Raw genomic sequence first — 26293 nt, 5'->3', positions numbered from 1 at the left:
GTCCTTTGACCGTGGAGCATTTCCTGGAGATGATTGGTTGTTGTGAGGACCCTGCTGAGATCTGGAGGAGGTTGTTGACTATTGGTTACAAGGGGAACCCTTGGGGTTGTGGCTATAGTAGGGTAGTTGAGAGCTTCACTGAACCTGGAGGAAAGCTAACCCTACCACAACGCAACCTAAAATGGAAGAGGCTTTAGAAGTCACCAGGTTCAACGCCTGGCCCTCTACTGGTAGCCCCTTTACAGTGTGCACTAAGTTAAGTGTTAGTCGCTCAGTTGTGCCCGACTCTTTGCAACCCCATGGACAGCAGCTCACCAGGCTCCTTTGTCCATGAGATTTTTCAGGCAATGATACTGGAGTGGGTTGTCATTTCCTTCTCCAGGGGATTTTCCCAACCCAGGGATCGAACCCAGGTCTCCTGCACTGCAGGCAGATTCTTTACCGAGTGTGCACTAGGTACCTCTTAATTCAGGAAGTAGACCGATCATTGTATACAATTTTCAGTTTTAGGAAGATGTTTCATTTTTAAGAGGAAATCTTATTTTAAATTCCACCCGAGTCCTAATAATTCAAGAATGCTTCCAGAGTATGTAGAACCCAATTATGTCACTTTAGGGAGCACACATCACTGAAGTTCTGATGACCTTTTAGAACCTGCCCTCTTTGTTGAGCAGAACACGGTACAAGTACGTGAAGGTAGTTGGAGTCCCCTAGGAATGGATAAATTCGTCATTCGAACACCCAGAATCCAGAGTAGTCCTCAGAAGAAAGATCCTGGAGGAAAGATTTACAAGCAGGCCACCATTGAATCTCTGAAGGTGAGAGGGGATCCGGGAGTGGAGATGACTGGGATGGCAAGGAGGTCTGGAGGAGTTCTACTATGGAAGACCTATGTGCTTCCTCCCCACCGTGTTCCTGACTGCTCCAAATTTGTTTCCACCATGCACTATTTATCAATTTCTGGACCTTTGTTACACCCTTCTAATTACTTTAGCTTTGTGGTATGTTTCACTAACTGGTAGGATATATCCTCTTAAATTATTCTTCTTTTGCAAGATGTTCTTGTGTATTAAATGGAATGTTCAATATGATTTGTGTACCCCGTACAAACTCAGTAAGATTGGATGATGATACCACCCCTCATATCATATTGACCGGAACTGTATCACGTGGCCTTCATAGCCACAGCTGAGACTGAGAAAGAGACTGTTAAACTGGACTCTTTGCAGCCTCAAACTGTCTGACTTATGTTGGCAAGGAAGAGGCAAGGCATCATGAATACAGTATAGACAACCAACAGTGAATCAATGAATGTAAGAACCCAATTAATGGTAATTATTGCTTCACTTAATAGTGAAGGACAGGGGAGCCTGGAGTGCTGCAGTTCATGCGGTTGCAAAGAGTTGGACATGGCTTAGCGACTGAACAACAAGTTACTTCACTAAAAACAAGCAGAAAAGTGCTTGCAATTAGTTCCCTTTGTCATCTTGAACCTTTCCTTCTACATTACAGACTTTTTCTTTCTGATTTCCTTTTTTGCTTCCTCTTTTCTCCATTAGACTGCTAATGTTTGTGCTCTACAGAGCTTTGTCACATTTTATGTATTTGGCTAGGGTAATCTTATTCATCTTAAGGCTTGCCATGCTGATGACTGCCAAACTTGCACCTCTGGCCTAGGTTTCTGAAGAGAGTGGGATCGGGGGCTAGAGAAAAATTTACAAAGACTGTGATGGTGTGGGGGGCCTTCTGAGTACTTGACTTAAGTACTCCATTGGACTTTTAGATATACCACAGGTTTACCAGACCCAGATTAGAAAGCAATATAGGGAAGTGTAAACAAAAACCCTGGGTTCTAGGCCCTCCTGTGCAGCTGGGTGATCTTTAGCAAGTCATTTTCTAAACTGGGATCTCACTTTGTCCTTATCTAGGAAATGTGGTTGACCTATGTCAGAGTTTCTTCAAACAAATACTGTTGTCCTTTTGGGCAAGACAGTTCTTCATCATTTGAAACCATCCTGTGAGTTTTACAAAGTTGAGCATCTCAGGCCCTCAGACACTAAATGCCAGTAGCGCCTCCAACTGTGATGACCAAAAATGCCCTCATGCATTTACAAGTAGCCCTTAGTTGAGACCTACTAAGCTCAAGATGATCTTTAAAATCTCCCCTAGTTTTGAGGTTTTGTGAATTCCTAGAACACATTTTGGAGAAGGCAATGGCACCCAACTCCAGTACTCTTGCCTGGAAAATCCCATGGACGGAGGAGCCTGGAAGGCTGCAGTCCATGGGGTCGCTGAGGGTCAGACACGACTGAGCGACTTCACTTTCACTTTTCACTTTCCTGCATTGGAGAAGGAAATGGCAACCCACTCCAGTGTTCTTGCCTGGAGAATCCCAGGGACAGGGGAGCCTGGTGGGCTGCTGTCTATGGGGTCGCACAGAGTCAGACAGGACTGAAGCGACTTAGCAGCAGCAGCAGCAGCAGAACACATTCAAGTGTTTAAACTGTTTTGTCAGACTATCCACAAATAATTGTAGACTGTATATTGTATATAGTCACTACTATATATAATTCTCAGAGACAATGGTGGGCAGGACTGTGGTATCAGACTGTCTGGAAGAAAAAAAGGGATAGTAGTAATTGACCTACATGTACACTCAACATACAGACACCCAGATTCTAATATACCTTCACCTGTCCCTTCTGCCCTTGGTGTCCCCAGGTGGGCCCCAGTTGAGAATCACTGTGTGTGATGATGAGAATATGTCATGTGAAGATTGTGGAGTCAGAATAAACAACAAGCATGTAAAGTAACATTCTCCTTCAGTGCAATGGCTTTTCTTCCAAACCTCCCGTATTAACTTTATCCATATGCCAAGTAACTGGGACTAGAAATTTAGAAACCACCCTTAATTCTTTTTCTTTATATCCGATTTTCGATTTTGTCTCCTAAGAATCCTTTCTGCCCTTACATCTCTCTCTTTACATTTCAAAATCTTTTTGAATTTAGAGCAGTTCTGTGGTCTGTTAACTTTGTCTCCCTGACTTTGGCATCCACTGTCATTCCAACCTCCACACTTAAGTCAGAGAAATAAAGCTTAAAAAAAAAAATCTACCCAGGTCACCTCCTTGCCAAAGGAAACCCTTCCCTCAGTGCTTTTAAACTACCTTTCGATAAAGACGTTTCTTTACATGACACCAAAGGCTGTCTGTAACCTGGTACCTGCCTGCCCTGCTGCTCTTCTTATGTACCTTCCATTGTCAGCCACTCACAATTTCTCAAAGATATGTTCTTTCATACCTCTACACCTTTGCATATGCTGTTCTGTTTTCCTTGAATGGCTTTTTTCTCTCATCTTAGAGGCAGTATGGTGTGGTAATTAACACAGACTCTGGAGCCAAACTGCCCATGTTAAAATTCCAGCTCTGCCACTTAAACTACCTGTGTGACCTTGGGCAAGTTAATCTCTCTGTGTCTTTCCTTATCTGTAAAAATGGGATTAATAATAATATCTATTTAATAAATGAAGTGTGAAGTGAAAGTCATTATTTTATTTTATAATAATCTATATGGAATTCTCCAGGCCAGAATACTGGAGTGAGTAGCCATTCCCTTTTCCAGGGCATCTTCCCAAACCAGGGATCGAACCCAGGTTACCCGCATTTCAGGCGGATTCTTTACCAGCTGAGCCACCAGGGAAGCCCAAATAAATAGATAAGCAACTAGGATATACTGTATAGCACAGGGAATTCTAGCCATTATTTTATAATAACCTAAAATAAGCCTCTTATCCTTCTCCATTAGAGGGCAGACAGAATGAAAATCAATTTCACAGAAGACTAACCAATCTGATCACATGGACCACAGCCTTGTCTAACTCAATGAAACTATGAGTCATGCCGTGTAGGGCTACCCAAGATGGACAGCTCGTGGTGGAGAGTTCTGACAAAATGTGGTCCACTAGAGGAGGCAATGGCAAACCACTTCAGTATTCTTGCCTTGAGAACCCCATGAACAGTATGAAAAGGCAGAAAGATAGGACACTGAGAGATGAACTCCCCAGACCAGTAGGTGCCCAATATGCTACTGGAGATCAGTGGAGAAATAACTCCAGAAGGAATAGAGAGATGGAGCAAACCAAAAACAACACCCAGTTGTGAATGTGACTGGTGATGCAAGTAAAGTCCGATGCTGTAAAGAGCAATATTGCCTAGGAACCTGGAATGTTAGGTCCATGAATCAAGGCAAATTGCAAGTGGGTCAAATAGGAGATGGCAAGAGTGAACATCAACATTTTAGGAATCAGCGAACTAAAAGACTGGGATGGGTGAATTTAACTCAGATGACCATTATATCTACTACTGTGGGCAAGATACTCCTTAGAAGAAGTGGAGTAGCCATAATAGTCAACAAAACAGTCTGAAATGCAGCACTCGGATGCAAACTCAAAAATGACAGAATGATCTCTGTTTGTTTCCAAGGCAAACCATTCAATATCACAGTAATCCAAGTCTGTGCCCCAACCAGTAATGCCTAAGAAGCTGAAGTTGAACAGTTCTATGAAGACCTACAAGACCTTCTAGAACTAACACCCCAAAAAGATGTCCTTTTCATCATAGGGGAATGGAATGCACAAGTAGTAAGTCAGGAGATACCTGGAGTAACAGGCAAATTTGGCCTTGGAGTACAAAACGAAGCAGGGCAAAGGCTAACAGAGTTTTGCCAAGAGAATGCACTGGTCATAGCAAACACCCTCTTCCAACAACACAAGAGAGGACTCTACACATGGACATCACCAGATGGTCAATACAAAATCAGACTGATTATATTCTTTGCAGCCAAAGATGGAGAAGCTCTATACAGTCAGCAAAAACAAGACCTGGAGCTGACTGTGGCTCAGATCATGAACTCCTTATTGCCAAATTCAGACTTAAATTGAAGAAAATAGGGAAAACCACTAGATAATTTGGATATGACCTAAATCAAATCCCTTAGGATTATACAGTGGAAGTGACAAGTAGATTCAAGGGATTAGATTTTGATAGAGTGCCTGAAGAACTATGGACGGAGGTTTGTGACATTGTACAGGAGGCAGGGATCAAGACCATTCCCAAGAAGAAGAAGTGCAAAAAGGCAAAATGGTTGTCTGAGGAAGCCTTACAAATAGCTGAGAAAAGAAGAGAAGCGAAAGGCAAAGGAGAAAAGGAAAGATATACCCATTTGAATGCAGAGTCCCAAAGAATAGCAAGGAGAGACAAAAAGCCTTCCTCAGTGATCAGTGCAAAGAAATAGAGGAAAACAACAGGATGGGAAAGACTAGAGATCTTCAGCAATACGTGAACTGTGAACTCCCAGATGTTCAAGTTGGTTTTAGAAAAGGCAGAGGAACCACAGATCAAATTGCCAACATCCGCTGGATCATGGAAAAAGCAAGAGAATTCCAGAACAACATCTGTTTCTGCTTTATTGACTATGCCAAAGCCTTTGTGTGGATCACAATAAACTGGAAAATTCTGAAAGAGATGGGAATACCAGACCACCTGACCTGGCTCTTGAGAAACCTATATGCAGGTCAGGAAGCAACAGTTAGAACTGGACATGGAACAACAGACTGGTTCCAGATAGGAAAAGGAGTACGTCAAGGCTGTATATTGTCACCCTGCTTATTTAACTTATATGCAGAGTACATCATGAGAAATGCTGGGCTGGAAGAAGCACAAGCTGGAATCACGATTGCTGGGAGAAATATCAATAACCTCAGATTTGCAGATGACACCACCTTTATGGCAGAAAGTGAAGAGGAACTAAAAGCCTCTTGATGAAGGTGAAAGAGGAGAGTGAAAAAGTTGGCTTCAAGCTCAACATTCAGAAAATGAAGATCATGGCATCCGGTCCCATCACTTCATGGGAAATAGATCGGTAAACAGTGGAAACAGTGTCAGACTTTATTTTGGGGGGCTTCAAAATCACTGCAGATGGTGATTGCAGCCATGAAATTAAAAGATGCTTACTCCTTGGAACAAAAGTTATCACCAAGAAAATAGGGAAAACCACTAGATCATTCAGGTATGACCTAAATCAAATCCCTTAGGATTATACAGTGGAGGTGACAAATAGATTCAAGGGATTAGATTCTGATAGATTGCCTGAAGAACTATGGACGGAGGTTCGTGACATTGTACAAGAGGCAGGGATAGAGACCATCCCTAAGAAAAAGAAATGCAAAAAGGCAAAATGGTTGTCTGAGGAATTCACATTCAAAATATAGCATATTCAAAAGCAGAGACATTACTTTGTCCACAAAGGTCCGTCTAGTCAAGGCTATGGTTTTTCCAGTGGTCATGTATGGATGTGAGAGTTGGACTGTGAAAGTTGAGTGCAGAAGAATTGATGCTTTTGAACTGTGGTGTTGGAGAAGACTCTTGAGAGTCCCTTGGACTGCAAAGAGATCCAACCAGTCCATCCTAGAGGAAATCAGTCCTGAATATTCATTGGAAGGACTGATGCTGAAGCTGAAACTCCAATACTTTGGCCACCTGATGCGAAGAGCTGACTCATTTGAAAAGACCCTGATGCTGGGAAAGATTGAAGGCAGGAGGAGAAGGGGATGAGAGAAGATGAGATGGCTGGATGGCATCACTGGCTCGAAGGACATGAGTTTGAGTAAGCTCCGGCAGTTGGTGGTGGACAGGGAAGCCTGGCGTGCTGCAGTCCATGGGCTCACAGAGTCGATGCGACTGAACTGAAGTGAAAGTTGCTCAGTTGTGTCCGACTGTTTGCGACCTCATGGCAGTCCTTGGAATATCCAGTCCTTGGAATTCTCCAGGTCAGAATACCAGAGTCCATAGCCTTTCCCTTCTCCAAGGAATCTTTCCAACCCAGGAATCAAACCCAGGTCTCCCGCGTTGCAGACAGATTCTTTACCAGCTGAACCACAAGAGAAGCCCAGGGATATTGGAGTGGGTAGCCTATCCCATTTCCAGCGGAGTTTCCTGACCCAGGAATCAACCTGGGTCTCCTGCATTGCAGGTGGATTCTTTACCAACTGAGCTGTCAGGGAAGCCTCATCTACTTAATAAGCTCATTGCAAAGTTGGAATGAGTCAATATATGTAAAGTGCTTGGAGCAGTACCTGGTTAGTACTAAGTACTATGTAAGGGTTTGTTGTTATCAGCTACTTTATGAAATCCTTTGTCCCCGTGACCTAGTAAAGAGTCTCCTCTGTTATAAGGTCTTTCCTCGCCGCCCTCTGTCCCCCAACCCTCTGTCCCTCAAATACAGAGCCAATATAACAACTCCCTTCTCTAAGCTATCCCTTTTCTTAACATGCCCCATTAGTGCACTTGTTGTACTTGTGCTATGTAAAAGGTGTTTTTCTTTTTTAATTGGAGGATAATTACTTTACAGTATTGTGATGGAAACGTGTTCCTTTCCATGCGTGTGTCCTGGTATACTGTCTGCATCTGGAAAGACTGTCTTAATGTTTTTGTGGCCCCAGAAGCTGTCATGGGACTTGGCATATAGAAGGCCATGGTGCATTTTTCTGAATGACCAAATGAGCTAAAACTTTAAACGCCTGGACTTGGCATATGAAACCCTTTCTCTTCTGTTCTGTCTGAGGTGCCATCTCACCTTATCTCTTATAGCTCCCCTTTAACAGGAATGCATTCCAGCCACGCCTCACTTCTTGCTCTTCTTTTTCTAAGTTCCTCTCTTTCATGTCTCCAGGGCTTTGACTTGATGCTGATCCCCTTTCTTGCATCTTTTGCAGAGTGAATTGCTACTCATTTGTCAACCCACTCAAGTGAATCTTAGATTATAAACTTCATAAATACAGGGACCTTGGACGTTTTATTTACCTCTCTACCCTTGGACCTAAGACAGTGTTCGGCACATATTAAGTGGTTAGTAAATACTTGTTAAAAAAGTGAATGCTGAAATGCTTTCTGGGGAGTTAATCTTTCCCTCTTTGATGTTCTCTTAGCACTTGGTTCAAATATCTGTTTTAGCACTTACCTTACTGTATTGCAATTGCCTGATTACCTGTAGTTTCCCCAGTCTATCATGAACTATTAGGACTGGGACTGCAGTATCATACTGTGTTCTGATTCTGCTCTAAGGCCTAACACAGGGTCGGCCACATTGTATGTAAAGATTTATTGAGTAAACAATAATCATTATTATTTGGGGATGTTCTTGCTGGGTCTGGACAGTAGGCTCCTCCACAAATGCTATTGTGAAACAGCTTTATACTCAGTTCTATGCTAGGTACTCTAAAGAACATAAGAAAAATTTAAGATAAAAGTATAAGCCTTGATGGGACTTCTTCTTAGGACAGCATAAGAAATTAATAAGTAATGATACAAAATCATATATGATCCATTACAAAATTGTTGTTTAGACAATAAGGATCAAGAGTTAAGAGAGGAGAGAGCTCAGTGTCTGTTTTAGAGGTTAGAGTACCTTAAATAGATGGAAAGATTTGGCTAGGTAGAGGGAAGTTAGTGACATCTAGCCATTCAATAAGTTGTACCTCCTATTCCCTTTCCTTTAGGCATGCGCGCATGGTTACTTTCCTGTGTGCACAGTACAAATTAAAAACAAGTTAAATTTGAATTCTAGAGAGTTAGCTAGATCCATGTTTTTCCAAGTGACTTCCCACACACCACCATTATGTTTTAATGCTAAGAATTTGCTGAATGTTCAAGCCTCAATTTCCTTATCAGTAACATCAGAAATAGTATCTCACCTTCAGGGTTGTTATGAGGGCTAAATAAATAAATGCATGTTGAAAGGGCTAAGCATTGTGCCTGGCACAAAATAAAAACTAATAAGTAGTTCTCTCTTTTCTTATATGGAAAAAAAAGAGGCTTGTGTTGTAAGCCTAGAGCTGAGAATGATGGTGGTGATGGTGATGATAATAGTAATGATTACGGCTTACATTTATTGAGTCTATTCCTATGGGCCAGGCATTGTGCTAAGTGCTTTACACATAATAACTCTAAATTCTAATAATAGCACTGTGAAATGGATGCTTTTATCATTTATATTTTACAGATGAAAAAAATCTAAGGCACAGAGAGATTAAGTAGCTTGTCCAAAGTCATGAAGCTCTCAGTGGTAGAGCTGGGATTTGAACTAGACAATCTGGTTCCACAGTCTGCCTCCTATAGGGAGAACTAAAAAAAATTGGAGGTTTCTGAATGCCAGCAAAGGAGGTATAAAAATCTTGGGATATTAGGACCATTGTACTTCTGTTATCAGCATATTAGAAGTAATTTTGCCATAGCCTTATCACAGTCAATGAAAGTGCTACTCAATAGAGCTCATGTGGTGTACATTTGAATAGTAAAGGTTAATTTGGTTAATCTCTTCTTACTCCCTAAGGGAAAGTGATTTCTTCTGTTGGTTGCAATAGGAGATTTTTTAAATTGAAAGAGTCTGAAATATGCCTGTTATTTTAGGTTCTGCACTTAAGAATGCTCTGTAAGCCTTCACTCCTGTTATAGGATTGACTAGCCAATATTGTCCCTGCCCCCACCAGTGGAATGATGCCCATGTTATTGCTCATGAGTGAAGCATTTTCCCTCATTGGTTTTATCAAACCTTGTATTTCAGCCATCCACAACTATAGGACCAAATGTAGGACCAAATGGGATTTTGGAAGCACCTTTTCTTTCTGGCAGTAACCATTCCACTACTAATAGTAGCTTTCCCATTGATATTTCATGTCCACTTCCCTTTTTTTCCTCTAAATATTTCAGATAAGAACTTGCAGTATCTATTTTGGGGCTCATATTTGGACAGAAATAGAGAAACATTCTTTGTAAGTATGTGGAATTCTTCTCTGAAATTAATTGCTATATTTCTCTATTTTTGGTCTAATATTTCAGATCTGAAGACCACTATACTTAGTCCTTGAGGGTAGAAATAACTGTTCAGTTACATCTGCTGATCCCCTGGAAAAGGAAATGGCAACCCACTCCAGTACTCTTGCCTAGAAAATTCCACGGATGGAGGAGCCTCGTGGGCTACAGTCCATGGGGTCACAAAGAGTTGGACACAACTAAGCAACTTCACTTCTTCTTCTTATATCTACTGTGCATTGGGGATAGAGAAATAAGAAATTGTTCTGGCCCTCAACTTGTTCATAGTCTAGTGGAGAAGACAGCCTTGTAGATAACTATTTGCAGAAAGCACATATGCAGTAATTGATGTCTTTGCAGATTCCATGGGAGTTTGGTTAAATGTGGTTGGAGAGAGGCAAGAAAGTCTTTGTATAGTAGTTGATTCTTTAATGTCTTTAAGAATAAACAGATGTTTATCATGTGATTCAGGCAAAGAAAGAGCATCCCAGGCAGAGGATGTCAAATACTGTGATTTGTTTAGGCAGTTTCAAATTGTTTGATGTATGTTGAGCCAATGGTGAGGCTGAAAAGGGTGTCAAGAGCCAGGTCATGTAAGGCCTTTTATGCCATGCTAAAGAGCTTAAACGTCTCTAGTTCCATATGTTGAAATAATCTGATGTGGAACCCCCAACCTCATTCCAGCCATGTAGAAATGCTCAATAAAAAATATCCAATACAGGAATTACCCTGGCATGCCGTACAGCAATTAAGACTCTATTACAGGGGCCTGGGTTTGATCCCTGGTTAGGAACTAAGATCACGCATGCCACATTGTGCGACCAAAAAAAAACCACCAGCAAAAAGTCTCCAGAACGGACCTGAGATTGAAAAGAAAAAAGAGAAACCCTCAGGTGCCAGGAAGAGAGAGGAAATCCAAATACAGAGCTATAAGTGGGAGCTGAAGGCAAACCTTAGAGATATTTCAGGTTTGGTTCCAGACCACTGCAACAAAGCGGATTTTTTTGGTTTCCCAGTTAATATAAAAGTTATGTTTGAACTATACTGTATAATCTGTTAAGTGTACAATGGCGTTATGTTTAAAAACATGTACATACCTTAATTTAAAAATATTTTATTGCTAAAAAATGCTAACCATCATCTGAGCCTTCAGTGAGTTGGAATCTTTTTGCTGGGTCTTGCCTTTTGGAGGGTCTTGCCTAGATATTGATGGCTGCTAACTGATGAGGGTGGTGGTTGCTAAAGGTTAGGGCGCCTGCTGCAGTTTCTTAAAACACTGAAGTTTGCCATATCAATTGACCCTTCCTTTCATGAATGATTCTCTATAGTGTGCAATGCTGTTTGATAGCATTTTACTCACAGTAGAACTTTCAGAATTGAAGTCAATCCTACCAGACTCTGCTGCTGCTTTATCAGCTAAGTTTATGTGATATTCTACATCCTTCCTTGTCGTTTCAACAGACTTCACAGCATCTTCACCAGGAGTAGATTCCATCTCAAGAAACCTTTGCTTATCCATAAAAGTAACTCCTTATCTATTGAAGTTTAATCATGGGATTGCAGCAATTCAGTCATATCCTCAACTCCACTCATAATTCTAGTTCTCTTGCACTTTCCACCACATTGGCAGTTACTTCTTTCACTGAAGTTTAGAACTCCTCAAAGTCATTCATGAAGTTTGGAATCAACTTTTCCCAAACTCCAGTTAATGTTGATATTTTGACTTAATCTCATGAATCATGAATATTCTTAACTGCATCTGGAATGGTGAACTCTTTCCAGAAGATTTTCAATTTACTTTGCACCAGAAAAATCACTATGTATGGTAGCTATAGCCTTATGAAATGTATCTCTAATGTATTTCTCCATGTGTGTATCCTAGAAATATATTTCTAGGACTTGAAAGTCAAAATTACTCCTTGCAACAGAATGGATGTTGTGTTCGTAGGCATGAAAACAACATTAGTTTCATTGTACATCTCTGTAAGAGCTCTTGAGTGAACAGGTTCATTAGTCAATGAGTAGTGATATTTTGAAAGGAATCTTTTTTTCTGAGTAATAGGTCTTGACAGTGGGCCTAAACTATTCAGTAAATCATGTTGTAAACAAGTGTGCTGTCATCTAGGCTTTGTTACATTTATAGAGCCCAGGAAGAGTAATTTGCATAATTAAGGGCCCAAGGATTTTCAAAATGACAAGCGAGCATTGGCTTCTACTTTAAGTCGCCAGCTACATTAGTCCTAACAAGAGAGTCAGCCAGTCCTTTGAATCTTTGAAGTTAGGCATTGACTTCTCCTCTCTAGCTATGCAAGTTCCAGATGTCATCTTCTTCCAGTATGAGACTGTTCTATCTACATTGAAAATCTGTTATGTAGTGTTCATTAATTGTCTTAGATCCTCTGGATAGCTTGCTACAGTTTCTGCCTTAGCACTTGCTGCTTTACTTTGCACTTGTATGTTATGGAAACAACTTCTTCCCCTAAACCTCATCAACCAACCTCTGCTAGCTTCAAACTTTTCTTCTGCAGTTGCCTCACCTTCATAGACTTGAAGAGCATTAGGGCCTTGCTCCAGATTAGGCTTTGGCTTATAGGAATGTTGTAGTTAGTTTGATCTATGCAGACCACTAAAATGTTATCATATCAGCATTAAGTCTGTTCTGCTTTCTTATCATTTGTGTGTTCACTGGAGTAGCACTTTTAATTTCCATCAGGAACTTTTCCTTTGCATTTATGACTTGGTTAACTATTTGATGCAGAACACCTAGCTTTTGGCCTGTCTTGGTTTTCAACATATTTTCCTCACTAAGCTTAATCATTTCTAGCTTTTGACTTTAAGTGAGAGTCAAGCTACTCTTCCTTTCACTTTAACACTTAGAGGCCATTTTAGTGCTGTTAATTAATCTAATTTCAGTGTTTCTGGGTCTCAGGGAATCAGGAAGCCCAAGGAGCAGACAGAAATGGGGAAATGACTCGTTGGTGGAGCACTCAAAATATTTATCAGCTAAGTTTGCTGTCTTACATGGGCATGGTTTATGGCACCCCCCAAAACAATTAAAATAGTAACATCAAAGATCATTGATCACAGGTCATAATAAATATAATAATAATGGAGAAAGTTTGAAACGTTGCAGGAATTATCAAAATATGACAGACACGAAGTAAGCATTTGTTGGAAAAAATAGCATCTGTAGGCTTGCTCAATGCAGGGTTGCCACAAACCTTCAATTTGTTAAAAAAAAAAAAAAAGCAGTATCTGTAAAGTGAAATGCAGTAATACAGGGTACGCTTCTATATAGTTTTATGGAAACCAGGTACAGAGTTTGGGGGCTGGGATTTTAGGGCCAGTATGAGGATAGCAGATAAGGACCTGGAAGTCAACATAGGGCTACCATATTTTTGAAAAATGAACTAGAAAAATTCCATCCACCAGTCTAAGGAATCAGCATGAAGATTGTATCATGTCAGGGTTTGGGTTCAAAAAAAGTTGACCCCATAATAAACTAGAACCTCACGATTATTACTGTGTGTGTGTGTATTTAACTTCATACTGTCTACAAAGCTGAAAAATTAACATAAAAACTGGTCCAGAACCAGGGAAATCCAAGGGCCTTGACAAAGGCAAAGGTGAGATTTCCATGTTAAGATACTTCTAAGCCTAGAGTACATAGGATTCCCATGGAAAACATTAAAAGTGTACTCATGGTCAAAACTTACAAAACTTACAGTAAAATAAATCACCAGGAGGGAGAATGAGCAGGTAGATTTAAGTAATAGAATTTCTACTCCAGGAAACATAGGTAGCAGTCTAAAAGAGATCTTAAATGTGTTAAAAATATTCACAGAGATAAAGAAAGGAATAGAAATGGTAAGGATAGGATAGTATGAAAAAAATGGGCAGATTTAGAGAGCAAAAAAACAGAATTTGTCCAATGAAAAAGCATATTTGTTGACAAATACATTGGACAGGTTAAAAGTAAAGTCATAGCTATGGAGAGAAATACTGAATTGAAAGCTGAAAAAAAAAGTATTAATCACTCAGTCATGTCTGACTCTGCGACCCCATGGACTGTAGCCCGCCAAACTCCCCTGTCCATGAAATTCTCCAGGCAAGAATACTGGAGTAGCCATTCTCTTTTCCAGGGGATCTTCTCAACCCAGGGATTGAACCTGGGTCTCCTGCATTGCAGGTAGATTCTTTACCATCTAAGCTACCAAGGAAGCCCAAATTGAAAGCTAGACCTGAGGAAATCACTAGAATGCATCCCACAGAAATAGAAATATGGCAGAAAAGTTAAGAGACTTGAAGGACAGGCAAAGAGACCACATATATTTCTAACAGGAGTTTTCTATAATGTAGAGACTTGGTATAGATTTCATTGAGTATCTTAAAAATTGTAGGGACAAACACTAAAATGATAGAAATAGAATGTATAACTTCCAAGACATGAGAGGAAAAACAAGATTAAGGAAAACTCGGGCTGTTAAATAAAATATAAGAAAGGAAGAAAAAAGGCAAAGAGAAAGTATGTCCAGTATATCAGGAATGATGATAAATGCAAATGGATTAACCATGCCTATTAAAAAATAGAAATTTTCAGATTGGATGGGGAAGGAGGAGCAAAATAAAGCAGCCATAAGTTACTAAAGCATGACCCAGAAAAGTTGAAAGTGAAGGATAGAAGACATACGAATATATAATAGGCAGGAGTTCACTAAAGCAGTGTTTATAATAGGAAAAATATGAGGGGGAGAAAATGCTAAATATGCATTAGGGGAATAGATTTTAATACGCTGAGACATTGTATATAAAAATAATGGAATAATATTCAATACTATCAAAATGGATCAACTGGGTTTATACACATCAGTATGGGTGAGTCAAACTATATTGAGTGAGAAGTGCAAGTTGCATAATATATTTATATCTACTTCCTACTGAAAATATCCCTTGCTGCTGCTAAGTCGCTTCAGTTGTGTCCGACTCTGTGCGACCCCATAGACAGCAGCCCACCAGGCTCCACCATCCATGGGATTCTCCAGGCAAGAACACTGGAGTGGGTTGCCATTTCTTTCTGCAATGAATGAAAGTGAAAAATGAAAGTGAAGTCGCTCAGTCATGTCTGACTCTTTAGCGACCCCATGGACTCCTACCAGGCTCCTCTGTCCATGGCATTCTCCAGGCAAGAGTACTGGAGTGGGTCTTCAGTATTTTGCCTTCTCCGAAAATATCCCTTACCTAGCTTCATTCATTTGTCTTTCATGCCATTTAACACCAATGTTATTTTATATTGTAACAGGCCATAGAAAAGTCCTCTGTCTCAATTTTGGTTAGGGTTCCTAAGGACTGAAAACAAAGTGTGTGTGTGTGCATGCCAAGTCGCTTCAGTCGTGTCTGACTCTGCGACCCCATGGAATGTAGTCTGCCGAGCTCCTATGTCCACGGGATTCTCCAGGCAAGAATACTGGAGTGGATTGCCATACCCTCCTCCAGGGGATCTTCCCCACCCAGGGATTGAACCCATGTCTCTTAGGTCTCCTGCACTAGCAGATGGGTTCTTTACTACTAGCGTCACCTGGGAAGCCTTGAGAACAAAGCATTAGGTATAAAGTGGTGTTCCCAAAAGTTATTCTAAACCATCTGTGCAGAACTTGTGAAGGCAGGATGTGAAGACCGGTTTTGGAATCCTGAACCTATCACCTATCTTAGGTAATAAGGAAAGTTGAAGGTAAAGAAAGAAAGGAATGAAAATTCCTTTGGATAAAATGGGATGGCTGTGGTATTTTCTTTTGGAGAACTTGACCTCAGTTCCTGGCGTTGGTAGACAGAGACCAGACCTGTGCCTGGGAAAGTCTAAAACCAGAAGGTTTTTACTGATGCCACTGAAAGGGAAGTGGTTGCATTTGGAAGGCTGTTATGCTCAGAGTTTTTCAGGGCAAAGATGCGGGCATAGCAGAGATAATACTGGTTAACCTGGAGTTGAATTAAAGGGGCTTGGTTCACAAGGATCCTTGGAAGGGTAATGGGACCCCTTCAGAGAATGTATGAAGCTGGTTGCCAGAAGCTGGAGACTTAGGGTAGACCTGTATGTGGCTGGCTGGAAGAGACCTTGCCAGTGCTGTGGGAATACCACAGGTGAGAGCTCAACCCTGGGAGCTGCCATGGGACCACAGAAACAGCTCACGAGAGAGAGTCAGCTTTTGACTATCTGCCAAGTCTAGAGAGTACTGAAACCTGGTGAGCACAGCATCGCAACCAAAAGTAAGGCTTTTCCTGTCTGTTACTGTACCTCCTTTTCCCAGTTTCAAACCTGGAAGGATCAGAGACTAAAGCAAACAAGCAGCTGGGGAAGGAGGAGAAGCAAAGATGGGGAAATAGAGAAGTCCCCAGACAACCCCTTCTCCCAGCACAGGCAGCTAGGCTAGACCCTGCCCAGGGCGGTAAATGAAGACTTTTTGGGGTTTCTTTTTATTGAACTATCACAGGCATGTAGCAAAGTAGACAAATCATGAGTGTACATCTTAAAGATTTTCACAACACATTTGTGTCACCAGTATCCAGATCAAGAAACAGGACATGAACCAGAAGCCCCTGTGCCCCTTCCCAGACCCTAACCGGCCCACCACCCCAAGGTATAATGATACAAAACAAGAAACAAAACTTTTTTGTTATTATAAAAGCAACTTTATTTTTTGTCTCCCAGTTTATTTTAAAAAATTATTAGTGAAAATAATTTTAAGTGCAACATAGTACAAAGACATTCCTCATCCCTTTCACCTGGATTGCTTGTTAATATTTTACAGTTAATGGAAAGATTCATGTCAACTTTAAGATGGTAGTTTTTTCTAGATATGGAAGGAAGGGATTAAAGGGTAAAGGGTGTAAGGAGACTTGAACTATACAGTGTTTTATTGTTTTATGTGAAATGGCAAAATGTAACTCTTTCATTATAAGTGGTCGAGTTACTCTAACTTTTTGTGTTTGAAGTTTTAAAAATTCTTCATACAAGAGAAGGTTTGAGTTTTACCATCTGGGAAGTAGGAAGCTGTTGAAGTGTGCTTTTTATTGTTGAAATAACTATGTCTTTATGAATTCTCTGCTCTCTGTCCTCCCCTATGGATTGAGACACTTAAGTGAGCTATAGGGTTGGTTCACCTCAGCATCGTTTTTCTTTTCTTCTCTTCCTTTTTGCCTCTCAGTGCTAAGTGCCCCGTGGTGTCCGACATGGTAAGATTAAAACTTGCACTTTTCCTAATAGATGTAACTCTCTTCCTGATTTGCAGTAAGCAGGGGCTGCTTTTAAGCAATTACCCATCATTTGGGGCCATCAATATACTGTGCTTTGGTTCAGGTCATAATCAATAATTCATATGTCAGTAGGAGCCCCATTAGCTCAGGTGAAGGCAGATGTCTTTCTAATGAAAATGTTCCATTTTCCAAATGACTTTTCTTTTTCCCAGAGAGTTGTGGTTATAGAAGACATAAAAAGATGGAAAACTATGTTGGAGCTTCCTGATCAAAGCAAAGAGAATCTAGTCGAAGCCTTACGAGAATTAAAGAAGAAAATACCTTCCAGAGAAGTGTTAAAGTCAACAAAGATAGGTATGTTCCTTCTGAATTTTATGAGAAGTACTTCTGTTTTATCTCCTTCCTCCTTCCTCTCTCTCACAAACATAGTTATCTATCATATCAGTACTTCTCAAACTATCTGTGGTGAGAGACCATTGTTTAAAAAATTCTCCATTGATTGTAGACTAATACTTTTATAGTATAATAAAATTAACAATTAAATGAAATTAAAATATGCAGAGTGCAAGCCCTATTTCTAAAAAAATTAGATTCAACAGATGTGGAAGTACTTTGTCAGACTACTATAAAAGTTTCTAAATGCTTACTTCAGTTTCTGTACTTATTGCATGATCTGTGGGTAATGTTTTGAGTGTGCTTGATGCTGGGTGTGCAAAAATGAAGAAGACATGATTGTGACGTCAAGGAATTTAGGGTTTGGTGGAGAAACCAGCAAGTAGACAAGTGTAAGTAGTAAAATAGTTTAGATTAAAAATTAAAATATATGAATAATGTCTGTGGTACCATTCTGATCTGTGCAAGGTGTATGCTGGCACAGAGAACAGAGTAGTCTTACATCTGGGGAATTCAGAAAAAACTCTGTAGAAGAGGCAACAGGTCACTTAAATCTTGGCTTTTCTGTCTTAAGTAGAAGTAACTTCCAAAGCATGGTTTGTAAAAGCAAAATGATAGCATCTTACATCACTTATTACAGCATTGGAGTTATCTTAAGAGGTAAGTCAGGAACTACATCGAATTACCGTTCTAGTACAGTACACAACTGTGAATAATATGCGAGGGAGGGCCAACATGTGTTCCTCAAGCTGCTCCCAAGTCCCCAGGGAGTCCAGGGTAGTCATTCACAGCTGCTGTGCTTGCCCTCACCCGTGCAGCCATTGCCTTCTCTGCCTCCCCTTGACCTCTTGTTCATGAGAAGCAGGAGAGAGAGTAGCTTCAGACTGGCGCTAACAGCTGGCAAGAGCTGTGTGAAATCCCCCAGAGGTTCCCCCAAGAGTCTTGAGAGTTGCACCCCTGTAATATAAACCAGAATCTGAGAAAATTAGATGCTTAAAGAACATAAAACCCTATCATTATAGCCAAGGAGATTCTCCCATCTGCTGCTGGATTTTCTCTTTATAGGTTGTGGTCACTAGAGGGCAATAAGACCATTCATATGAGCAGATAAGGTATTTCCACCAGTAGAGGGTACTAGTGGTTAATATTTTATGATGTGTACATGTACATATGTGTGTATATATATGTTCATATTTAGGCACACCGCAAATACACTTACAATCAGATCTTAAATATCGACATAATAGACTGGAATTATCCTACACTACAGAACAGATGACAGTTTTAAAAATCATTTCTGTTTGTCCTTTGAGTACAGTTGCAAGTATGCTAAGTACAATTACGAGTATGCTTTCAAGAATGGGCGTGTCTGATGTTCAGGAATTTCAATTCAGGGATCATAATGAAACCACAGCAAGGGGGTATGACTTAGGAGGACCTGGAAACCATCCAACATTTGAGTCTTGACCTTATCCCGGGCCTTGCCTAAGGTTGTGTGGAATATAAGGGTTCCTCGGTTCCTTTGTAGTTATGTTAGGTGCTAGCCTGAAGATTCATTTGTATCATTGCCTGAGAATGTTTACATTCTCCCACCTTTAGAGTCCTTCCTGTCCCTGTCCCATGAGATTTCTGTGAGTGCTCTGATGATGAGGAGAAGTTAGATCAAGGAGTACGTGTGTTGAGAGTAGAGAAGATGTTAAAGAATGTGTCATGCAGGACTATGTCATGTGAGCTGTACAGAGAGAGCATGGTGCATTGCAGAGACTAAAAGCAGTCTGGTATATTTGAAATGTAATCAGTTAGAGAGTCTGGATCAGATGGAAAAGATTCTTTGTAAGTCATTTGAAACTGTTTGGTCTTAGGCATGAGTTTGGGTTTATGGCAGGCTGTCCCCCAGGCCTCTCATAGCATCCCATGACAGAGCAAACTGGCCCCAAACCATTGCCTGGCCTCTGTCTGTAGGCTGCAGGCACTGAAGTGGGTTGCACAGTGGGAAAAAAACCCGAAAATGTTGTCTTAGCATGTGTATTAGTTACCTGTCTCTGTGTAAAAATTACCCCCATGTTTAGCAGCTAAAGTATTTGTTGTCTCACACAGGTTTTCTGAGGGTCAAGAATCTGGGAGCTGTTTATCTGAGTACTTCTGACTCATGGTCTGTTAAGAGGTTACAATCAAGCTATTGACTGGGGCTGTAATCATCTGAAAGCTTGAGCAGGGCTTGAAGATCTGCTCCTAATGGGTCACTTACAGGATTGCTTATAGAAGGCCTCAGTTTCTTATCAGCCCTATGCCTGGGCTTATATCTTTATAGGGCTGCTCATGGCATCATGGTTGACTTTCTCCAGAGTAAGTGATCCAAGAGAGAATAACCAAGATGGAAACCACAGTATCTTTTATCATCTTATCTTGGAAGTGACATACCATTGCTTCCATTATATTCTGTTGATCACACAGACCAACCTGGGTACAGCTTGGGAGACAACTACACGTGGGTTATGAACACCAAGAGGTGAGGATCACTGGGGCTGTCTTGTAGACTGGCTATCACAGCATGTGTTTCTTTAAATTTAACCTAGATATATTCTTCTTCCTGGACCTGCGGATTTATGTTCATTTGTAGAAGTTTTACAGTGGTTATCTCTTCAAAGCACCTCCTTTTCATTGTCTTGGGATTCTACAATTAGAAATAGGTTAGAGCTTTAATTTTCCATTTTCTTTAGCTCATGTGTCTCCTTGTCTCTCATAAAATTGTGGGCAATTTCTTCAGAGATATATCTTCCAAGTCACCAATTCTCTTTTCAGTTGACTCTAATTTGCTATCTCACCCATTCATTGAGTTCTTTCTTCCTGAAACCATTTTTTTTAATTTTTGCAAGCTTTCTTTCTTCCCAAAATCTGTCTCTTTTAAATGTTATTTGTACACACTTGTGATTGTGCCTTTTTATGTCTGCAAACATATAGTGTATAGTTCTTCTGTAGTCATCTGACTATTCTAATATTTGTTGTCCTTAGGGTTTAACTCTAGTGTTTATTGTTTCTGTTGACTCTCCTGGTGTTTGCCTTTCCCTGTGCTTGTTGATTTTTCTTTTTTTTTTTTTTTTGGGCTGTGCTATGAGGCTTGTAGGATCTTATTAGTTCCCCAAGCCAGGGATTGAGCATAGGCCCTCAGCAACAGAAGCACAGAGGCCTAACCATTGAACTGCCAGAGAATTCCTTGTTTGTTGATTTTTAATTGTGAGCTCATTATTTTCTTTCAATATGTGGAATTCTGTGAGGCTAAACTGGAAACATTTCTTTGTAGAGGGGGTTAGCTTCTTTTTTTGTTTGTGCCAGTAGTCAAGAACCACTTCTGACCTGAAATGCTTTACTCTCCCACTCAAGGATCCTAGCTCAGAATCAGAGTCCCCGCATTAGCTCTCTCATTTCACCACTGACCCAAAGCAGAGTATTTCAGTAGTGCTGCTATTAGTCGGCCCTTAGGATAACCCTATGCCTTTAGCCTCCGCTTATTTTTTTTGAGATGACTTTTATCCAGAATCAAATTGTATTGCAGTGAAAGTGTAGCTTTAGTCCACTATAAAACCTCAGATCCTAAAGATCATAAGTGGTTGTTATCAAAGGATTTTTGAATTCTTATTTGCAGTTTAGAAATACCTGTCTCTGCCATAGGGGAAGAGTGTTTGAGGAAAGCAAACCTGGAGGCAGAAAGCCCAGTTAGGAAGCTACTAAAACATCTAGATGAGAAATTAGGGTGGCCCGGAAGGAGTTGTAATCATGAGGATGGAGAAATGTGGTTGGAATCAAGAGACATAAATGCATTAAAATCCAGTGAACCTAGAAGTTGATTGGATGTTGGGGAATGAAAAGAGTGAAGGCTGAGGCCCAGATTTCTGATACGGACAAATAGGTGTGTGGCAGCACTACTCATTAGGATAGGAAACAGCATGTTTGGAGGTGGGGGGAATGGTAAGTTCAGTTTTGGACTCACTGTGTTTGACATATTGTGGGACATCCAAGAGGAAATATCCAACAGAATGTTGGATATATAAGGCTAGAGCTAAGGAGGGACTATAAATATATACTTGAGAGTCACCATCAGCATGTAGTGAGAAAGCAAGGCAATTGCCCGGGAAGAGTATGTAGGAAAAGCAAAGAGCCAAATCCCACATCCTGAAGCACACCAACAGGCAAGAGGCTTGTGGGAGATGGGAAAGGTGTGATTGGGGAAACAGGAGAGAATGTTGCTGTGGAAAGAGAAAGAGTGGTTCTGAGAGGGGATTCGTCAGCACTGTCCATCGTTGTCAAAGGCCAAAGAAACGAATTTTAAAGTGCATGTTGGATTTTGCAAAGTAAGGTCATTCATGATTTTGCTAAGGACAGTTTCAAAGGCATGGTTAAGGGCAGAAGCTTGAGTGAAGAGGAGGTAAGGAAATGAACTGTGAAAATAGACAACTCTTTCAAGAAGTTTGGTATTGAAAGAGAGAGGTGGCAATATCAGAAAGGAATGTGGGATTGAAAAATGTTCTAATTTTAAAAATAGAGAAGACAACCTGTTGAGCAACAGGTTCGTAGGGAGGCCTTAATCAGGGAGAATGGACCGGACTTTGCAGGAATTGGCTGTGGAAATGAGAATGCCAGGATGCCTCTCATAGCCTCATGTGCTTGCTTTCTGCCTTCACATACACTTAAATCTTCTCCTTTAATTGTCTGTCATCTTTTCCGGATACCTTGTTTCTCTTCTTCTTTATATAGTCAGATTCCTTTCAATATGATTAATAATCGCAACTCCCATTTCTGGCTCTTCCACTCTCTCGTTCCATGCTGGCTTCACCCACAACCACTGTTCTTCTCTCTCGGGACACAAGTGATTTCATCCTATCCAAATCCAATAGTCTTGTCTCAGTTCTCATCTTCCCAGAACCATGAATTTGAGACCATTGATTACTCTCTTTTCTGTTAACATAAATGACACTGAACTTGTTGGTAATTCTTTGTCTATTTTATCAATGTTTATTTCCTTCAAGTCCTTGTCTGAGTTTGTAATTACTTATTTGGTTATTTACTTTGTTGTTTTTATTTATAGTGACTCTATGCCAGCAGGACCATGCTGTGTATTTTATTCACCAGTGTGTTTTAAGCATTAATGTGGCCTATGCTCAGGATATATTCATCAAATGAATGAAAATGACAAAATCAAACAAGGTTTTCTCCATGGTATTTCTAGCTTTCTGTATTCCTGTTTCTTGCCTCTCTCTGTTTCTTCCATCTTTGTTCCCTGTCTTCTCAGAGGGGACTGTTCCATAAAGCTCGGAGACCTCAGTCTTTGGCTCTGCTTTAGAGCACTTAGCCAGAGAGGCTGTTCACTTCTTCACTTAACTGAGGCCTTAATTCAGACAACTCCTGGATATGCGTCTCCTGTCCTGATCCATTTCTGAATCTTAGATTTTTAGAATTACTGTTCTAATTTACATTAGTACCATTTCCAATAACATCTTGTTTTCATTTGCTGTATAGAATGGATTGTTTTCTATTGGCTTATTGGCACTCTGCCCTCTTTGTGTGAATTTTTGTGTTGTCTATTGAGATCTTATAATTTTTGTTATCTGTATTTGAACTTTATAAATGTCAATGTCATAAACTTATAAATCCATTTAGCTACCTCAATTTATAAACAAGGAAATTCAGACTCAGACAGATGAAGTGACTTATCCAGGGCCACATAGTGGGTTAGCACCGGAGATGTAATGAGAACCCAGGTCTCTTGGGGCAGTGTTCTTTCTTGGTTAGCAGACTGCCATTGTGCCCTGAATCCCAGCCATATGTGCCTTTATTTTATTGGACTATCTCTATGGGTTCTGCCATCTGCTCAAGCTCACCTCTTTTAAATCAGAATTTAGTGCCTTTTCTTGTGTACGTCATATGGGAGTTTTCTCCTAGTATTTTCATTTTAGTCAGTGTTTGCTCTGACATAAACTCTCTAGGACCAAATGTCCAATAGGCAGTTAGAGATGGAGAACTGAAACTCAGATGAGAGATAGTTAGACTAAAAATCTGTATTTGGAACACATTTGCCTGGAGGCGTTTGCTTAAAATCATTTAAGTGGATGAATTATTTGAGTAAAAGAAAAGATTAAAGGGCTGAAGGATTGAAATGAGGAGAATATCCGTGGAAGGAAAGTGGGAAGAGGAAGTGGAGCTGCTGAAGAAGTGGATGGAGTGTAATTAGAGGAAGAGAACTAGGGCCATGCAGTGACCTGTGGACTAAGGAGGAGAGTGTTTTAAGAGACAGGGAAAGTGAGTGGCCTCACGGTTCTCAAGTGGTCTGGGAAGTTGAGGGCTAGCTGGGCAAAAGCCTTTGGATCTGCCTCTTAATCGGGCCTCCGTGGCTTGAATACCTTTATTATAAAGGAAACCAGTGGGCAGGGGGTGTCAGTAAATGGCTGGTAAGGCAGTGTAGTTAGGCCTTGCACCCAGCCTACAAGGAGAGCATGCTCTACTTCTGCAATACTGCAGATATAAATAATCTGGGAAAGGTTTTAAGTCAATCATATTGATCTGATTTTCATTTATAATTGATTAACAACAAAAAACCCTATACTTACAAAATGCTTTCCCCACTATGACTTCCCTGGAGGAGGAAATGGCAACCCACTCCAGTATTCTTGCCTGGAGAATCCCATGGACAGAGGAGCCTGGCAGGCTACAGTCCATGGGGTCGAAAAGAGTTGGACACGACTGAGTGACTAAGACACTATGACGTCATTTGATCTATATAACAATTCTATAAAGTAAATATTATTATTTTCTCATTTTACAAATGAGAACACTGAGGCTTAGAGAGTTTAATGTAACTTGCCCCAGTTCAGGAAACAAAATAAACTACAAAGCTAAGAGGGACTTAGGCCATGTCTTGCCACCTCCTGAAACCCAAAGATGCACCTTGGCAGGCTCAAGGTGCTTGAGCTGGGTACCTTGGACCTTTAAGGCCCAGAGGAAACATAATCTTCTTTGTGAAGCAAAAGTGTTTGTTGAGTGAGTGAATGAGTTAGTGAGTGAATGAATGACTGGGTATGTGATTTGACTTGCCCAGGTTCACAGGGTAACTTAGTGGCAAGGTACTTTCCAGCGGCCTTCCTTTCTCAGGTTGTTCTATAGATTCACACTGTTTTAGCAATCCTGAACTACTGAGACGCTCCTGTATTCATTGTCTAGGAATAGTGCCATACAAACTGCCGCAAAATTGTTGTTGCTATTGTTGTTCAGTTGCCAAGTCGTGTCCAACTCTGTGAACCATGAACTGTAGCACTCCAGGCTTCCCTGTCCTTCACTATCTCCCAGAGTCTGCTCAAATTCAAGTCCATTGTGTCGATGATGCCATCCAACCATCGCATCCTCTTTCACCCCCTTTCTCCTCCTGCCCTCAATCTTTCTCAGCATCAGGGTCTTTCCCAGTGAGTCAGCTGTTAGCATCAGGTGGCCAAAGTATCAGAGCTTCAGCTTCAGTATCAGTCCTTCCAATGAATATTCAGGGTTGATTTCCTTTAGGATTGACTAGTTTGATCTCCTTGCTGTCCAAGGGACTCTAAAGAGTCTTTCCCAGCACCACTATTCAAAAGCCAGAAAATTAATGGTTTAAACATTAGATTTATTATCTTACATTTCTGTATGTTAGACCTTTAGTACAGGTCTCAGCTAAAATCACGGTGTCAGTAGGGCTGCAATCCTCCTGGAGACTCTAGGGGACAATCGGTTTCATTGCCTTTTCCAGTTTCTAGAAGCCACCTGCTTTCTGTGGCTTGTGATTCCCTTCCTCCATCTCCAAAGCTGGTAATGGTGGGTTGGATTTTTCTCACACCTCATGTCTCTGACCCACTCTTCTGCCTCTAAGAACTTATGTGATTAGATTGGCCCCACCTAGGTAATCCAGACTCATCTCTTCATTTTGGGGTCCTTGACTTTAATCACGCCTTTTTCCTTGTAAGGCAACATATTCATAGGTTCTGAGGTTTAGGGCATGGATATCTTTGGGAACATCATTTTGCCTATCACAGCGCTCCAATTACACTGCTGTTTCAGCTTCTCTGCTCTTGTTCACTCCACTGCTTGTCAAGACTTAGGACAAGAATTGCCTCTTGCATGGTATTCCCTGGCCCATTTGCCAGCCAGATTGACTTCTCTGTCCTTTTGACTCTCCTTTGGGTTCCCGTTTCAACACTGTCTGAGAACCTGTGACACTTGGCTGCATTTGTTTTTGTTTAGATGTCTTCTCCTGTGCTTAGACCTCTGTGGAGCTCCTTGAATAAAGGGCTATGTCTTGTTCAACATTCTATCCCAAGTTCTAGCACAGGGTCTGGTACTTAACTAAGTATTTGATAATGTTTGTTAAATGAGCAAAAGACCACTTCCTGCAGGGAGTTTTTCTTAACAATGTGCTGGGATGCAGAAACCCCATACTCTCCAACCCAGGGGACTTGACCTAGATCATAAGACCAGCCAGTGGCACTGCTTGCTTTAAAACATAAACTTCATGGAGCAAATAATGACTTTTTGCAGATCATTAACTTCCTTGATGTAGCTACTGACCAACTTGTGACCTTGGGGAAAGGTCATGGAGCCTCATTTTTTCATCTGAATCAGGAGGAGGTAGGACTATATGATCACTGGAGGCAACAGTATAGGTTTAATACTTGCGCCCTGGAGCCAGACTGCCTACATTTGAAACTTGGCCTTGCTGCTTATTTGCTGTGTCCTGTGCAAGTTCCTTAAACTCTTAGTTCCTCAGGTTC

General features: G+C 40.8%; 1 protein-coding gene and 1 non-coding gene across 5 annotated transcripts in view; both read left to right on the top strand.

Moving 5' to 3' along the window:
* TCEANC2 (transcription elongation factor A N-terminal and central domain containing 2) overlaps nucleotides 1–26293 on the top strand; it is a 44196-nt gene that overhangs the window by 553 nt on the left and 17350 nt on the right. For all 4 annotated transcript variants that reach the window (XM_019957422.2, XM_019957423.2, XM_019957420.2 and 1 more), the window contains exons 2-3: nucleotides 675–818; nucleotides 17327–17468. In XM_019957422.2, coding sequence (XP_019812981.1) covers nucleotides 717–818; nucleotides 17327–17468 — 244 coding nt within the window. In that variant the 5' untranslated portion in view covers nucleotides 675–716. The remainder of the gene's footprint in view (nucleotides 1–674; nucleotides 819–17326; nucleotides 17469–26293) is intronic.
* On the top strand, nucleotides 19370–19499 carry LOC139182386 (small nucleolar RNA SNORA42/SNORA80 family). Its single transcript, XR_011566051.1, has one exon. It is a non-coding gene; the product is annotated as a small nucleolar RNA SNORA42/SNORA80 family (small nucleolar RNA).

This window comes from Bos indicus, chromosome 3, assembly GCF_029378745.1.
Source record: "Bos indicus isolate NIAB-ARS_2022 breed Sahiwal x Tharparkar chromosome 3, NIAB-ARS_B.indTharparkar_mat_pri_1.0, whole genome shotgun sequence".
Lineage (NCBI taxonomy): Eukaryota > Metazoa > Chordata > Mammalia > Artiodactyla > Bovidae > Bos > Bos indicus.
The sequence above is the reverse complement of the archived record's forward strand: the minus strand, read 5'-3'. Positions and strand labels throughout refer to the sequence as shown.